Source organism: Pseudorasbora parva, chromosome 20 (assembly GCF_024679245.1).
Source record: "Pseudorasbora parva isolate DD20220531a chromosome 20, ASM2467924v1, whole genome shotgun sequence".
In the NCBI taxonomy this organism is placed as follows: Eukaryota; Metazoa; Chordata; class Actinopteri; order Cypriniformes; family Gobionidae; genus Pseudorasbora; species Pseudorasbora parva.
This window is the reverse complement of record NC_090191.1, coordinates 37,957,183-37,974,319: the sequence shown is the minus strand read 5'-3', so window position 1 is coordinate 37,974,319 and position 17,137 is coordinate 37,957,183. Positions and strand designations below refer to the sequence as shown.

Here is a 17,137-nt window from a genome sequence, read left to right as displayed (position 1 = left end):
ATATTCAAAAAACAAACAAACAAATAAAAAATAAATATATATTATATATATATAGCTATATATAAACCTTGTATATATAATCAATACATTTAGTTTTATTTTCATTTTATTTATGAATTTATTTTGCATTTGACTTTCATTCTAAAATAGTTATATATAAAATATATATAACTATTTTAGAATGAAAGTCAAATGCAAAATAAATTCATAAATAAAATGAAAATAATACTAAATGTATTGATTTTTACTCCCCTGCCACAATAATGCAATGTCTTTAAATTATTTCCATGCACTTTTATGAATTAATCAGAATATCCATGGTAATACAATTTCATTTTTAATCAATTGAGAGCTCTAGTATTTTTATTTTTTGCTAATGGGAAACGGTTCAAAATAAAAAAAAATCTGGCTGTTTTTGTGTGTTGGCAGAGATCTGATGGACTGTGTTCGTCCAAATGGAGCCCTGTCATCTTTATTGACTAAAAACATCTTTTTTTATGACTATATGTGATTTTATGAGCGAGTGCGTTTTAGCTGTAGTCTGACTTATGGTATTGTGTGCTCAGAGCAGTGATAAGGGAACTGATGTGTTTTAGAGTATGTTACGGGTAGATAGAGACAGATTAATCCTCCGGTATACCATAATCCTCGGCTGATGGATGGCTGCAGATATGCGACTATGTGATCATGGCTTGGAGGAAACAGGCCTGCTGGGAATGAGCAGCACAAGGTCACGAGTACAGCTGAGCTAATAATCCAGAGTTTTTATATACAGCTATTTCTGTTTCAGTAATATCTATTTTGTTTAGGGCTGTTCATTGGCTGTAAACTCTGAGTTTAGGAGGCTAAAAACATTCCTGCTTTGCTCATTTCGTTTTCTGATTTCCCCTAGGACTAAACAAGATCTCTGTGCCTCAGGTCCTTTAGTTTCGCGGCTCTCCGGAATAAAACATTCCCATTAGATCCTCATCTATCAGCAGTGAGACATTTCATCAATGTGTACAGTCTGTGCTCTTCACAGTTTAATATTCATATGCTGCCCACTACATGGTTCATCTCAAACAATGGCTAACTGTGTGATGAAGCGGGTGAGCTGAAGGTCACGCAGCGGAGAGGGGGGCAGGTGCTGTGTTGTCAGCATATGGGACATTACAGCAGGTGTGTGTGTCCATTGGTCCACCGATTTAATATCAGCGAGATCCACCTGGACGCAGGTGGGCTCATTTTAGTGCATGTTCAGGCACAGCGAACCCATAGTCAGCCCCAAATACAGACACACTTTGTTGTATGAGCAGGCAAGATAAGTTCAGAATGTGAGGTCAGTAAGAATTATTTTGCCAAACGAATACTTTTATTTTTAGCAACGATACATTAAATCAAAAGTGACAGTGACCGTTCCTGTTTCAAAGAATTGCTACTTTATTCATTAATCATGTGTATCAGTGTTTCAGAGCTATAAAACGTGGATGTTTCCAAATGTTTTCAACACTGATAATAATCATAACTGTTTCTTGAGCAGCAAATCAGCATATTAGAATGATTTCTGAAGACTGGAGTAATGACGCCGACAGGAATAAATTACATTTTACAATATATTCACATAGAAAACAGATATTTGAAATTGTAATTATATTTCATAGTTTTTACTGTATTGTTGATTACATCAATTCAGCCTTGGTGAGCATAGGAGATTTCTTTCAAAAACATTTAAAAAGTGTACCAACCCCAAACGTTTGAACAGTGTACACTATATTGCCAAAAGTATTGGGATACCCCTCCAAATAATTTAATCAGGTATTCCTGTCACTTCCATGGCCACAGGTGTATAAAATCAAGCATTAGGCACGCAGACGCTTCTACAAACATTTGTGAAAGAATGTGTCGCTCTCAGGAGCTCAGTGAACTCAAGCGTGGTACCGTGATAACTGTGCAATAAGTCCATTCATGAAATTTCCTCACTATTCCACAGTCAACTGTTAGTGGTATTATAACAAAGAGGAAGCAAACGGGAACAATAGCAACAAAGCCATGAAGTGGTAGGTCATGTAAAATTACAGAGCGGGGTCAGCGCATGCTGAGGCTCACAGTGTGCAGAAGTCACCAACTTTCTGCTGAGTCAATAGCTACAGACATTCCTTCAGATTAGCTGAAGAGCAGTGTGTAGAGAGCTTCATGGAATGGGTTTCCATGGCTGAGCAGCTCATCCAAGCCTTACATCACCAAGTGCAATGCAAAGCGTCGGATGCAGTGGAGTAAAGCACACTGACACTGGACTCTAGAGCAGCGGAGACGAGTTCTCTGGAGTGACCAATCACGCTTCTCATGTAGTCCTGCAAGGTCCATAAAGACATGGAGGAGTGAGTTTGGTGTGGAGGAACTTGACTGGCCTGCACAGAGTCCTGACCTCTCACAAATGCTCTTCTAGAAGAATGGTAAAAAATTCCTATAAACACACTCCTAAACCTTGTGGAAAGCCTTCCCAGAAGCTGTTATAACTGCAAAGGGTGGGCCAACTTCATATTAAACCCTACAGATTAAGAATGGGATGACATTAAAGTTCCTGTGCATAAAGGCAAATGTCCCAAAACGTGTATTTTCTATGTCACTAAACATGATTGAAAAAATAATAATGAATAATTCTCATTGTCGTTCATTGATCAATTGTCAACTTTCCAAGATCCCAAAATCACCCAAAAGGTACATTTTCATTTGCCATCCTGTATGGTGTTCGGGGTGATGCCGCCCATTTCAAAACGGCCAATATTGGCCAAGTAATCAAAGAGTTTATTGCAGGAAACAAAGAATAGTGTTTACTGCTCATAAAATGGTGCTTTCCTTTGTTTTTAGCCTGTCCCTAAACAAGTTAACAACCCTTTTGACATTAAGTTTCATATATGACAGAATAAAAAAGTCTGTTTTTGCCTTCCTGGCTCAGATGGCATCTGCACACTTTTTTTTCACATTTTCAGAGCTGATTTCATGAGAAAATGTACTAAAATGTTTAATAAACAGAAATATGAAGAACTTGAATGACGGGTCTTCAGATTCTGCGGGCTCGTATTCCATGTGGGCATTTATAACTAAATAAGCAAGATAATAAAGAAGGATTTCTTCATATGAGGGAGTGATAAACTAGCATACAGATGCGAGGGATTGAGCATCTCTAAAAGACCGATTAAATGGCATAAACCCTTCTCTCACACTAATGACGACCCCTCAGGTTGGCGACCCTGCTGATCCAAACGGTCTGTTTCTTCTCCAATAGCCTCTTTATCCCTCATTAACACATCGTCCTCTGTCACTCTCGTTTTCCTTTCATCCCGTCGTTCCCAGCGGTCTCGGTTTCATTCGGATCCCTTACCTCGAGCTGGATTGAGCTGCCAGACATCAGACGCTCTGAGAACGCTGTGCACTTACAGGCATTAACACACTTTTAAACAAAGCTCTCATTGTGCGTAAACGCATACGACTCTTAACATAACGCAAATATACGTTATAAGTCAAGATAACGTTACATGGAGGAATATAGTACTGAATCTGTCGGCCCTCGCACTGGTACAGCAGCATGGCACAGAGACGGCTTTCATAGGGCATCATTTCAGCAGTGCTGGTCATTAGCTTTCATGTAGTGTTATTTCAGCAGTGCCGGTCACTCTCTGCGGACCCGCTGCTGAGACACAAACTGTATAAAACTATTACTGTCAGTTACAGCATGGCAGAGCGGCTACACATGGATCAGCATGCTTAAATTATTCACTGATTGCAACAAGATGTGTGTGCCTGTGCTGTGTGTGTTGAGGCAGTGAGTTGGAATTAAATGTATTGTTAATATGGAGATTTTGTTGAATGTCTTTACGGCTTTGCATTATTAAAGACATGGCCTTTTACTGAGGGCATCCATTCAGACAAATGTGTGAGTGTGTGTGTATTCAAGTGGCCATATGAACACTACACGTGCGATTCAACAGAACCTGCCTTGTAAGGATTGGTTGCTTTTGCTCCAGCCTGATTGGCTATTCTAACAGTCCATCTCTCTCTCTTTCTTTGTTTTTGTTGCAGTTATGAGGCGGAACCCGTTCGCGGCGGAGGGCTGCTGTCGGAAAGGCTCCAGAAACGCCCTACAGGAGCTGTACAACCCCACACAGGTATCAATTTGTCCTAATTATATTTATAAATTACAGTGGAACATGGTGAGAGTGGTTTAAATAAGAACATGGAGATGTTGAGTTCATCATAAGTGGTCTGTTTATTAACCATGGCCAATAAACCACATCCTTGTTGAAGAAAACAGCACATGCTGGTAAGGTATGTTTTGAGGCAGCTGGCTTGAGCTAGTTTATGCTGGTCCTGAGCTGGAGCTAGTTTCTTAGGACCAGCAAAAAATAGTTTTCTCAATCGGGTCATCAGGGGCCATTTACAACTAAAAACATAAGACTGTTTTATGCATTTTCCCCATTCATTTACAAGACAGTGGTGTTTTGAGGTTGCCTGAAAATGCACATTTATGCTATATAGTCCAGGGTCACTTAATAATCCAACCTCATCATTCTTACTTACTTACTGAACTTTATTGTTCTTAAAGGCAAGTCATCCAAAAATGAATCCAGAAAAAATTATTTGATGCTTTTGCAATCTTGATTTTTTCATTTTTATAAATTGCTCTGAGGGTTGTGTGTAACAAAACCTGTCCAATTGCTATTCAAAACTGGCCAATCACAGCCAAAGCTAGCATTCAAGGGTGTACAAATTGTGTTCCCGGGTGTGTGTGTGTGTGTGTGTGTGTTGGGGGGGTTGGCAAGATTGTTGGCAAGAGTGTAAAAGTAGCCCAATTCCACAGGAAAACCACAGACTTGGCAACACTGTCTGCTCTTGTAGAAGAATGCTTTTCATATTGTTTCTTTACAAAGTGATATTGCCGTCTACTGGCGTGGATAATAATAATTTTTCGCGGATCCATGTGGACGGGGATCGTTTTGACATTTAGCATTTGACAAAAATGCAAAGTAAAACCGTTTCCGTTTTAGTACATCGTTGTAGTGAGACGCGGCACTAAATAATGCAAATTAACTGTAAATCATGAACTTTAACACTAACAACAAAGAAATTAAAAATATTTTAATAAAATTTATGTGATCCATTACGCAGAGAAGAACTTTTTTTCCATAATACATCATTTTAACAATAACATGTCATGTACTGTAAAATACATGAATTTGTTTGCTCAGTATTTATACATATCATATCATATCATATTTGAAACTAAATGATATGGCAATTCAAACTTTTCACTTGAACAACCAAAAATTGGGTCACACTTTATATTAGGTGGCCTTACTATGTACTTACATTGTACTTATTGTGTTCATATTGTATTGAAAAATACAGTAAATACAGAAGTGTCAATAGTTAACTTATAAATGTAACAACAGAAATGAAGTAATTACTTTTAGGTATTTAAAAAAAATGTAAGTACCCTGTAAGTAAACTTATAAAAGTGCATTGTATCAAATTATTAATTGAAATGCTGGTACATCGTAGTTAAGGCCTCCTAATATAAAGTGGGTCCAAAAATTGTAAAGTAAAAATATATGCAATGCTCAGCAATTTATACTTTTTCATGGAGTATGGAAAGATACATTTATTTTATTTTATTTTACAATATTGTTCTATAAAATGACAATCCTTTTAATGTCTTACATTAAATATAAATAAGTAAAATATAATCTCATGTATGCACAATAATGATTTTGTTCTGCTGACACTAGTCTATAGATAAACTCATGGCTCTAGAATGGAATTCACCAGCAATTTTAATTCAATCTGATTTCATATTTTATAGTGAAACAGGATATTCAATAATACAAATGTAGAGGATATCAAGTCTATCCAGTCAATCAGTAAATAATATCCTGAAATTGTGCAGGAATTGATTGGAGCTTTAAAATATAAATGGAAAAAAAATATGCGTGAAGAGAATGTCAGATAAAAAGAAAAGTTGTTTCTGTGGCAGGGCAGTATTTTTGTAATTTGTAATAACATGCACCAATGAATAGTTCACAATAATGTCAGGCTCACGTATTAGGGCGTAAATCTGGTCAGTTTTGATTTCACGGGTCTATAAGTTTTGGTCTTCTCTGCACTGAGGTCAGAAGGAAAGCGTAACCTCTGGACCGCCAGTGGAATGCCTGAGCATGTTACTATGGAAACATTCACATTTCATTTCCAATGTAAAACACGCACGTCTAGAGCTTAGCCGAGCAGATCCGCTCGACCACAAAGCGAACATTATGCGAGGATTGATTTCATCCGGTTTAATTTCACCCCTCTCTCTCTGTCTTTATTTCTAACGCTCACCTTCCTGCACGTTTTCACCCACCTCCACCTATCCGTGATTGATCGTATACCCCGTCTGTTCTTTGTCGACCCGACCGATCGTCCTGTTCCAGAAAGCTGTGAGGGTTTGTTTTCATCTCATGTTCAAAAACTCTTTCACCTTGAGAAAACAGTCTCAGTGCTGTCAGAACGTTTTGCACGTAAAGGAAGCCGAGAACTCCAAAATGTCACAGCACAAGTAGGCAGTAGGTGGTCTCGTCTGGCACTACAAACACACAATTGTCTTTTTATCAACTTTAAATGCATTTATATAGAGCCAATGACATTTTCTATTCCTTAAAGGAATATTCTGGCTTCAGTACAAACTCAATAAACAGCATTTGTGGCAGTATAAAGCTGGTTACCACAAATATGCATTTCCACTTTTCTCTCCTTTGGGTTACAATGACACACTCACAACTGAGTGCATTAGTGCCCACCTCAAATATTTTACCCATTTATTTCGCCCATAGGGATCTTCGTTAAAGATTTATAAGCAATGAACCAAGCCTATCAGCCACGAGGTGAATCACAACACTACAAACTTTGATTTAAAGCAAAAAAGCATTTGAAAATTGGACAAAAAGATAGATGTACAAGACCGTGTACTTAACAGCTTTAGTGAGGAAAAGAACTACAAATCCCATGAAGCATCGCAAACTTCATAATCAAATTAAAAACGACGGAGAAATAAAAAAACTTTGTGTTTACAAATGTTCATTATATATAAAAACAATATATTTGAAGTATATTGCAAAATGCATATCAAATATTTCAGTATTTTGAAACTATACACTGTAAAAAATTATATGTTCAATAAGTTATGACAACATATGTTTTTACATTGTTTTAACTCATCAAATAAGTTAAGAAATGTTAAACTTGTTTTTATTAGTTATACAAGATGTAACTCATTTTTTAAAGTCAGTTTAACATAATTTAAGGTAAAATAACTTAAACATCCAAGTTGATTGTACTGCTTAAGTTAAAAAATTGCTTTTTTTTACATTGTAGGGAGATCTACTCAATCATTTGTAGTGCTTAATGGGAGTAGGCGGAGCTAAAGAGCTATTTTCGACTTTCTGATTGGTGTAGTTTTCTGTGCAGAATCATGGGTAATGTAGTTTTTCACCAGGAATTTCACTGTCAAACATGATTTAAAATTAAAAAAAAAAGCTAAAATAATACAACCAGACAGCGTCAGGTTTATATATTATTATTCAAAGTCATTTCCTTATGGAGAAAATGTTTTTACTTCCGTAACCTGAATGTTGCACTCTGTAGAAGTACATTGGGCCATTCTGAAAATGTTAAAATACTCACTGTTTCAATAGTATAGACACAATATACGTTAACATGATTTTAGTGTGAAAAATCACTTTTGTGTAAACCGGTTTTACAACTTTGTTGCAAAATGATAGAACGACATAAACCCCTAAAACCCCGGAACGACTGTTAAAATAATTTTATGGCTCTAATAATACACAAGTTTTTACAGAATAATCCTTTTATAAAAATATAAGCTTCATATATTCGCCTTTAAATCCTCCAAAAATTGGAGTACTCGCACTTTTGCACTCGACCACTCGCACTTTCAATGTAAATGCATCACTGTGATTCATTTGTATTGAACCTATAAACAATAAGCATGTTAGCATGATTTTAGTGTGGGAAAAATCACTTATGTAAACTTATATCCAGGTTTACAATATTGTTGCCATGATGACAGAATTCGAAAACCCCCAAAACAACAGTTAAAATGAAGATTTAAATAGGTTTACAGCTTAAATTCTTAAAGTCCTGCAAAAACTGTCCCCATTCACTTCCATTGTAAGTGCCTCATTGTAACCTCAATTGTATATGCTACAAATATTATTAACTTGTATTGAATCTGGAATATTCTCATTTAGAGATGATTTACTATGTTTATTTAGCCCTTTTCCTCTTTGTGACCATTGGCTGCTCCTCACATGTATCTAATTTAAGCTTTCACTATCCTTGTAGGAACATTTAGTCCCCATAGCATAGACAAAAAAAACGCACCCCCACCACACACACACACACACACACACACACACACACACACACACACACAGGTTTTGATGTAAATTCAAGCTGTTTAAAATGAACTAAATCCCTTGTGGATTCTAAGTGAGTCTGAATGCATGTACAGTATATTTTGACTGTGTTTTCCATATGCAGCAGCACGAATGTAAAGTTCCATTCATTTTTCCACAAATATGACTCTTTCTTTTTGACCACTCGCTAAGCATTCGCCATACGATACGCATGAAGGCCACAGAGTTTCATTGAGTTGAGACACTTTTACAAGGTACATTTTGAAAGGCAGTTTCTTATCTTGTGAATTTCAATACTCTCCTCACACAAACACACGTCACATACACACTTGCATGTAAGTTAGCTTTACTGTAAAAGCATCCGCGTTCATTCAGACTACAGAAACACTATACAGGTATTCAGGTTACTGTAGGCACTCAGATAAAGCTGATGTGTGCACTTCATAGACTGGAATACACTTATACAGTATATGCTGTTATAATGTGATGTTCAACAAGCATACATACACCATGCAGTAAAATGCAGCTTTTATTATGCCGCCAGGTACTAAAACTATTACACTATTATAGCAGATTATTCTCTCTCTCTCTTTTATTCTTTTACAGGCTGTTCTCTCTGAGCAAAGCTCTTTAGTCAGGCTGTAATGTGCCTGTGTTCGGCTTTTACTGAGCCTGCTGGGTAATGAGACTTTAGCTCATCCGCCAAACGCTTCCGCTCTCTTTCTGTGCGAATGAGCAGGACAGTCTGAGAATCATCTGCGTGGTAAATGTTATCATCCCAGTCCTAATGAGGAGACCACAAGAGATGTGTAGCTTAGCTTTAAAGCTGCGTTCACACTACCAGTGATTAGGGTTGTTGTGATATTTCGATACGATACTTTAAAAAAATATCGATATTCGATACCACTTCCAAGAGGAGTGAGTGATTTTCTCCTTGTCTTTTGTTCGTTGATCAACATAACAGGCGGCAGGTTTATTTATGCTGTCCCTTTAAGAGCGAATGCACGGGTCCAATATACTGATACACAACATGCGTTTTCTCTCTACTATTTAAATCCAAAACTGACTGTATGTACCTGAATACTCAACAAGATGGGCATTTTGACATGGTGTTATATGTATTTGATTGTTTAATACAAGCCACAAAAAAGAAGTCAATGTGGTGCTCGCGAGTCGTTTGAGAGACAGCTTTATGAGAGCGATACTTACAGATCGGTGGAGCAGCTGTTTTAGTGTGTGTGTGTGTGTGCGAAACCTGCAGGAATGACTCAAATAAAAGTATGTGCAATACCTGCAACCTCGCGCCAAAATTCAGGACAGGTAACACCAACACTATTCAGCCGGAAAATGAGACGAAAGCAAGTGAGAGGAGATGTGTGTCAAATTGGTCAGTTTGTTGTCGGGCAGAAGAGATAGTGAGAAGTGCAGCTGGTATTGAATACTGCGAAAAAGGATTATTGAAACCATTTCAGATATTTCAGTATTGCTATTCAGTGACAAAGTGACACAATACTTTCAATAGAGAGCTGGCGACAGAATGTAGGCTAGCGAAGTGGCAAAGTTGGCCCAGATCTTGAATTGACAATGCAAGCGTCCAGCACTCTGTAAAGTCTCCTCCAGCACATCCCAAAGACTTTCAGTTTGGACTCAATTCATGTGTGAATTCATGCTCCCTCCCAACCGTTCTTACACAGTTTGAGCCTGATGAATCTTGACAATGCATGGCAAGCTCACGGCATACTTTTTAATACCTAAAATGCTGTCTAGGAAGGTGGCTCAGTATAGGTTTTGCTACAGAGCTGTAGTTTCAATCGTATTAAATCTTGTATCAAGATCATGCTACGGAAATGACTTATCCAAATATCAAAGGCATTGCTGACGTATCGGTTTGAGAGGAAGAGAGGATGTTGGCTGACAGCTGTCATACTTCAGTGTGTCTAAGCGCTCTTACTGCTTGATTTCATCACAGTATGTGTGTGTGTGATCGTGATGGCTAGAGCACCTGAGGGGTTCACACACCCCGTCCGTCACAAGCAGTTACACAAACACGAGAAGATGCAAGATCAGACAAGCACAGAGACGTACCTAATCAAAGTGCATCTGACTCACAATCCAACAAACTGACACATGTATTTCACACCGTCTCATCTCTCTTTTGAAAGCTCAGATGCCCCGTCTGATCCGTTTCACTGGGCTTTAAAAATCCTCACTGCTTTCTTTTACTGTTAGAGTCATTTGCGGCGTTCCATATTCAGATGTTTACAGACATGTGGCTTTGCTCTGGGACTTGAATCCAGCGAGCGCGAGCACAGAGGAGACTTATGGCTTTAGGTTCAGGTTCACAGAAGAGCTCAATAAATGAACTCGCTGTGCTATTTTAGCATCATTGAGAGACTAGTGTAATTTTGGTAACACTTAATATACAACAATAACTTTCATTAGTTAACATGGACTAACATGGTGAAAGCGCACATATTACGGTATTTCGCTGGTGTGAATTGACCAAATCTAGCGGCCCGGGAACAAATGCTGGGTCGCATTATCCGTGTATTTGCCGGAATCGCAGTGTGAAAGGGGCTTGTGTGTGTTTTCAGGCAAACCCTAAACTATGGGGACAAAATGTCCTCAGAAAGATGGCATTCTGAAATCCTTGTCGAGACATTTTTTGGGTCCAGTTTTTTGAAAATGTTAAAATGCATAAAGTTGTCTGTGATGGGTAGGGTAATGTTTAGGGGACAAAATATGTCATTTGTTCAGTATAAAAATGCTTATGAGTATGGAAAGTCCCCATAAAACATGGAAACCCATCATGTGTGTGTGTTCGAGAGACTCTTTGATAATCTGGTGAAAGTTCAGACAGCCTTTCATTATCCTTAAACTCTTCACAGGAGATCTATAATCAAAGCATCAGATGTCTCGTATTTCCCTCAGTGCGTACGCACCAGCTCACAGCTCTGACATTAGTTTGTGAACTCACTGAACTGAACTCCTCTGTGCCACTTGTCTCTGTAGCTCAGTGTAAGATGCTTTTCAGGTGCGAGTGGTGGAAAATCACTGGCTTGACATTGACTTCTCAGGATCTCTCACTCTCAAACTTTTCCCCCCTGGTACTCTCACCCTCCCTCGTTCTCCTCGTCCTCTCTTTGAGTCTCTTTCTTTCGCTGGCGTGGTGGGAAACGCGTGGTTTTATTTGTATATCTCAAGGCAGGTTTTTCAGGTGAGGCGGGTCGGGGTAAAAGAGGGTGTGTGTCTGTATACACACTTAAACAGTGCTGGGGAATAACTAATGAAAAGTAGAAAAGCTGCTGACTTGAAAATCTTTTTCAGGTCTGGTTCATTTTAGTGAGTGAGTTTGTTCAGACGGTTAATTCTAATGAACTGGTTGCTTATTTTTGTAGAAATAAAATATTCAGTAAAATATAGGCTACTGTTTATGACTTTTTCCGATTCTGGTATATAATATAATGCAAGTTATTCATTATTTTCATTCATAGAAAGTATTTAAAATTTGACATGCAGCCAAGTTGATTGGCTTAATTTAAAGCAGCAACTTTCTTTATACATCCTACAGTTTCAGATTCCCCAACAACACACACATTACTGTATTCCACACTGCCAAAGCACATGGTAGCATTTCCCTTGCACTTTTACAGAACCTCTCAATGCTGGACCCTGTAAGGTCATGTGTCTGTGTGTGTGTGTGTGTGTGTGTGTGTGTGTATGCTTGTACCTGGGCAGTAGAAAGGGCACATTGGCAGCGTTGGGCAGAACCAGTGGAAACTTCCTGTTTTAGCGCGGAGGACATTCGACACTGCACCCATTCACCGTCTCTCAATCTCATGCACACCTCTATTAGATAGCCAGTGGAGGTCAAAGGAAGTCACATGATTAATTGCTCCAGAATATTACATTTTCATTTTTAAATACATCTATTCAATATATCAGGAAAATGGTTGTTGTTAATCTGTGGCCTTTCCTATTGCATTTTTTTTTGTGCCTACTTTATTTGTTAAAGCACGCAATGCCTACTTTCACCTGCCTTCAGATCTCAACTACAATGTACAACAAACTAAATAAAAACCGGTCCGTCTGACCAATCAGAGCAGAGTAGACCGATCACAACAGACTGGGTCATCTGACCAATCAGAGCAGACCGATCACAACAGACTGGGTCATCTGACCAATCAGAGCAGAGTAGAGTCTAGGGAAGAAGGGGTTTAAAGCATAGACAGTAAAAAAAATTGACCCAGTGACCCCATAGACTTCAACGGCGAAAAGTGAGGTCAGTTAGAAGCACTCATTCCTGATGGCTGAGCGTACTGAGCAGCCTCAGACTGAGCTTGACGACGTAGATGTGACGTGAGCCTCCTGTCTGACAGCTGTAGGTCTTCTAGTAGTTGTGGAAAGTGTAATCTGAATCATGTTGTTTAAAAGTTTTGTCCCGTTGCTTTTGGCTCACTATCGGCTTCTCCCCATTCTTCTCCCTTGACTTTATTGGACTTTATCTCCACGACTGCCTCATAGACAGTTAAAGATTGCCTGCGAGCATCTCCTCCTGTCTATACGGTCATTTCTCAACTGTGCGACAGAGTCGCGTTGGTTATGACGCAATCGTTAGCCTATTTTTACAAAAACAGCTTCTGCGGGGCGATAGTGTAAGGTAAGATAATGGAGCCTTTTATGCATTGTCGTGTTTCTTTATAAATAAACAATGGACAAATGGAGTCTTTAAACGCCACAGATGTAAAGTTATTCACTGTCAAAGTGACGCAAAAATGAATAGGAGTCAATGGGATGCTAACAGCATAACAGCAGGTGATGGCTTAAAGCAATGGCCGCCCCTATGGGATGTACGCTACGCTTTCCAGGTGCTAGATTACCCCCTTGATAAAAACTGGTCCGTCTGACCAATCAGAGCAGAGTAGAGTCTAGGAAAGGTGGGGTTTAAAGAGACTGAATCCTTGATCGTTTTCGACACTGAGAGAAAAGAGGTGATGCTGTAGTGTAGAACATTTCATTGTTTTTGAATGCATGTAAACCTATTGTAGGATAAACAAACATTAGGATCCTTTAAAATAGCATAATAGGGGCACTTTAAAACCCCTCATTCCATGTATGAGCAATAGTTATAGTCACGAATGCCTTCACGAATATATAAATGATGTCAAATTGCAGACAGTGAAAGGATTGACTGTATTGTGGAATGATGCAGTAATGGAGTCGTGCTATGATGCAACACTGGAGTGACATCGTCTCACAGTGGCTTGACCGTTTTAGTAGGCTGTTAAAATGAAGTGTAAGAGCGTATGTTTAATGAGAAAGAGCACGGTCATCCCTGCTGTGCGGGCTGTTAGCGAAATCATGGAAAAGTTGGTTCAGCTTTCACATTTCGGAAAAGTTGATTTGGTCTCATAAAGTCTCTTGTGTACGAGGGTTCGCGGGCAGATGAGTGTTCGCCTCTTTCTCCTCCGCTCATTGACACGGGATCAATGTTACTGCAGCAGCACTAAATCAAGTCCTCCGCTTTAAGACATAGACGAGGGATCCGTCAAGACGAGCGGCGCGTGAATCAGGGACCGCTGGGAGTGTGAGGGGCGGGAGAGACTCACAAGGACACCTTTATCAGCACTGCGTGTGTGTGTGTGTGTGTGAGAGAGAGTATGTGTATGCAATGTCTAAAAAGTGCACAGAGGGGTATTAACTGTCTCGCAGCGCAGGACTCTGAGAGCTGGCATGCAGTTTGGTGTTTGCTGAGCAAATACACACACACACACACACACACACACACACACACACACACACACACACACACACACACACACACACACACACGCTCAAACCAGAGCAGTGCTCAGCTGGACTCGCTGGCCGCTCACAACCACAGCGCAGCAGGCATGAGTCATCATCGCCACAGCAACAGCGGCTTGACGTTTGCATGATAAATAAATATTATATATATATATATATATATCGATCAGGCATAACATTATGACCACTTACAGGTGAAGTGAATAACGCTGATTATCTCTTCATCACAGCACCTATAAGTGGGTGGGATATATTAGGCAGCAAGTGAACATTTTGGAAAAATGGTCAAGCGGGATTTGAGCAAGTTTGACATGGCCCACATTGTGAGGGCTAGACCAGTGGTTTTCAAACTTGTCCTGGAGGCATCCCAGCACTGCACATTTTTTATGTCTCCCTTCTCAGACACCCAATTTAGTTCTTGCAGTCTCTACTAATGAGCTGATGAGTTAAGGTGAGATAAATGAGGGAGAACAAAACAAATGTGCAGGGCTGGGGTGCCTCCAGGACAAGTTTGAAAACCACTGGGCTAGACGACTGGGTCAGAGCATCTCTAAAACTGCAGCTCTTGTGGGCTGTTCCCGGTCTGCAGTGGTCAGTATCAAAAGTGCTCCAAGGAAGGACCAGTGGTGAACCGGCGACAGGGTCATGGCTCATTGATGGACGTGGGGAGCAAAGGCTGGCCCGTGTGGTCAGATCAAACAGATAAGCTACTGGAGCTCAAACTGCTCAAGAAGTTAACGCTGGGTGTCAGAACACACAGAGCATCACAGTTTGTTGTGTATGGGGCGGCATAGCCGTAAACCAGTCAGGGTGCCCATGCTGACCCCTGTCCACTGAACACCTGAGCAATGGGAGAAGGTGGCCTGGTCTGATGAATGGTGTTTTCTTTTACATCACGTGGATGCCCAGGTGTGTGTACTTCGCATACATGGGGAACACATGGCACCAGGATGCACTATGGGAAGAAGGCAAGCCGGTGGAGGCAGTGTGATGCTTTGGGCAATGTTCTGCTGGGAAACCTTGGGTCCTGCCATCCATGTGGATGTTACTTTGACACGCACCACCTACCTAAGCATTGTTGCAGACCATGTTCACCCTTTCATGGAAATGGTTTTCCCTGATGGCGTGGTCTCTTTCAGCTGGATAATGCACCCTGACACAAAGCAAAAATTGTTCAGGAATTGTTTGAGGTGTTGACCTCCAAATTCCCCAGATCTCAATCCAATCGAGCATCTGTGGGATGTGCTGAACAAACAAGTCTGATCCATGGAGGCCTCGCAACTTACAGGACTTAAAGGATATGCTGCTAACATCTTGGTGCCAGATACCACAGCACACCTCCAGGGGTCTAGTGGAGTCCATGCCTCGACGGGTCAGGGCTGTTTTGGCCGCAAAAGGGGGAACCAACACAATATTAATGTTATGCCTGATTGGGGTATATATATATATAATGTTATTCGAAATGAAATGGAATACTTTGCTACTATAAAGTATGCAAAAAAAAGTGAGTACACTAAGAGAGTAGTATGTCCGAATACATAGTAGGCAATAGGTGAAAAGTCCCCGGAATGACCTACTACTTCCAATCAGATTCTGAAGTGTGCATTTGATTGACACATTACTATCCCATGAGGCCACGGGAGAGGATTTATGAATATAAGTGAAGCGATGCAACTAACAATGATAGGTCACATAACAGTAACAACATGGCGGATGTAGTACAATAATATAATATAATATAATATAATATAATATAATATAATATAATATAATATAATATAATATAATATAATATAATATAATATATAAATGTTAATGTATATATTATGTGTATAGAAGTGCAGACTTGAAGAGATTTGAATCTAATTCTGAACATTTTACTCGGCCTGTTCATTTTATTGCGGACTTCTCCTGCAAGGAAATCAAATTTATTCTCGGAGTTAAACTTCAGCCCTCTGAGTGTGCTAATCTCTCTCTCTGAGCTCATAAATGGATGATAAACCTCAGCGCGGGGACAGATGGAGGGAAGGCTTTGACTTTCTTTAATAATTCATCTCACGCTTATAAGAGCTATAGGCTGAGATTCTGAGGTCGCCGCAGTCACGGGGTCAAACCACAACCTGCCTCATGACGGCAAGTGACCGAGAAAACCTTCAATGAGGCAATCCAACAGGTTTAAAACAGGAATTACAGAACAGAATAAAGGGGACATTTTAATTTAAACAAGACTAATAAAATAAAAATTCCTGTAATGTATTATGTTGGTTTCTCAACTGATATATAATTACTACAAATACAACTGAATATATAAGTATAAAATATATAAATAATAATATATAAAAAAAGAAATAAAAACTAAACCAACATTTAAGTACATTTTAAAATAGTAATAAAATAAAAAATTGTGAAAATCCATCATATGTTTAAAACTAGAATGATCTAAACATTTCAACATTTATTCTGTGAAAATGATTTGTCACTCCTGTAAGGGAAATAGTGAACCGAATATTAGTTGCAATTGTCAAATTAATTATATCAAATGTTTTAATGTAATATTTAATAATGCATATTTTTGGCTACTATATAAAAATGTAATTTCCATCATTTGATATGACACACTTGTGGAAGTCATTATGATTTTCATAACAAAAATGGCAGAATTCTCCTTGCAATCCATTTATTTACTTGGCTGAACAGGATTTGTAGACGAATTAGGTAAATTAGAGTGTGAAAGTATTTTTAAGAGAGTTTACTTTCCTTTAAATCCCTATATCTCCACTTTCTCTGGTGGATATATGATTATTAATGCTTCGCTCCAGGTGCTGTTTATGTCTGTCTATTTCAGGAAAGGCTGAATGTGGTGCAGATAAATGTGAGCT

At 39.1% G+C, this 17,137-nt stretch overlaps 1 protein-coding gene across 2 annotated transcripts in view; it reads left to right on the top strand.

Moving 5' to 3' along the window:
* The window catches only part of chst11 (carbohydrate (chondroitin 4) sulfotransferase 11), a 52,281-nt gene that overhangs the window by 23,863 nt on the left and 11,281 nt on the right, over positions 1–17,137 (top strand). For both annotated transcript variants that reach the window (XM_067428133.1, XM_067428132.1), the window contains exon 2: positions 4,060–4,145. In XM_067428133.1, the coding sequence (XP_067284234.1) occupies positions 4,060–4,145 (86 nt within the window). The remainder of the gene's footprint in view (positions 1–4,059; positions 4,146–17,137) is intronic.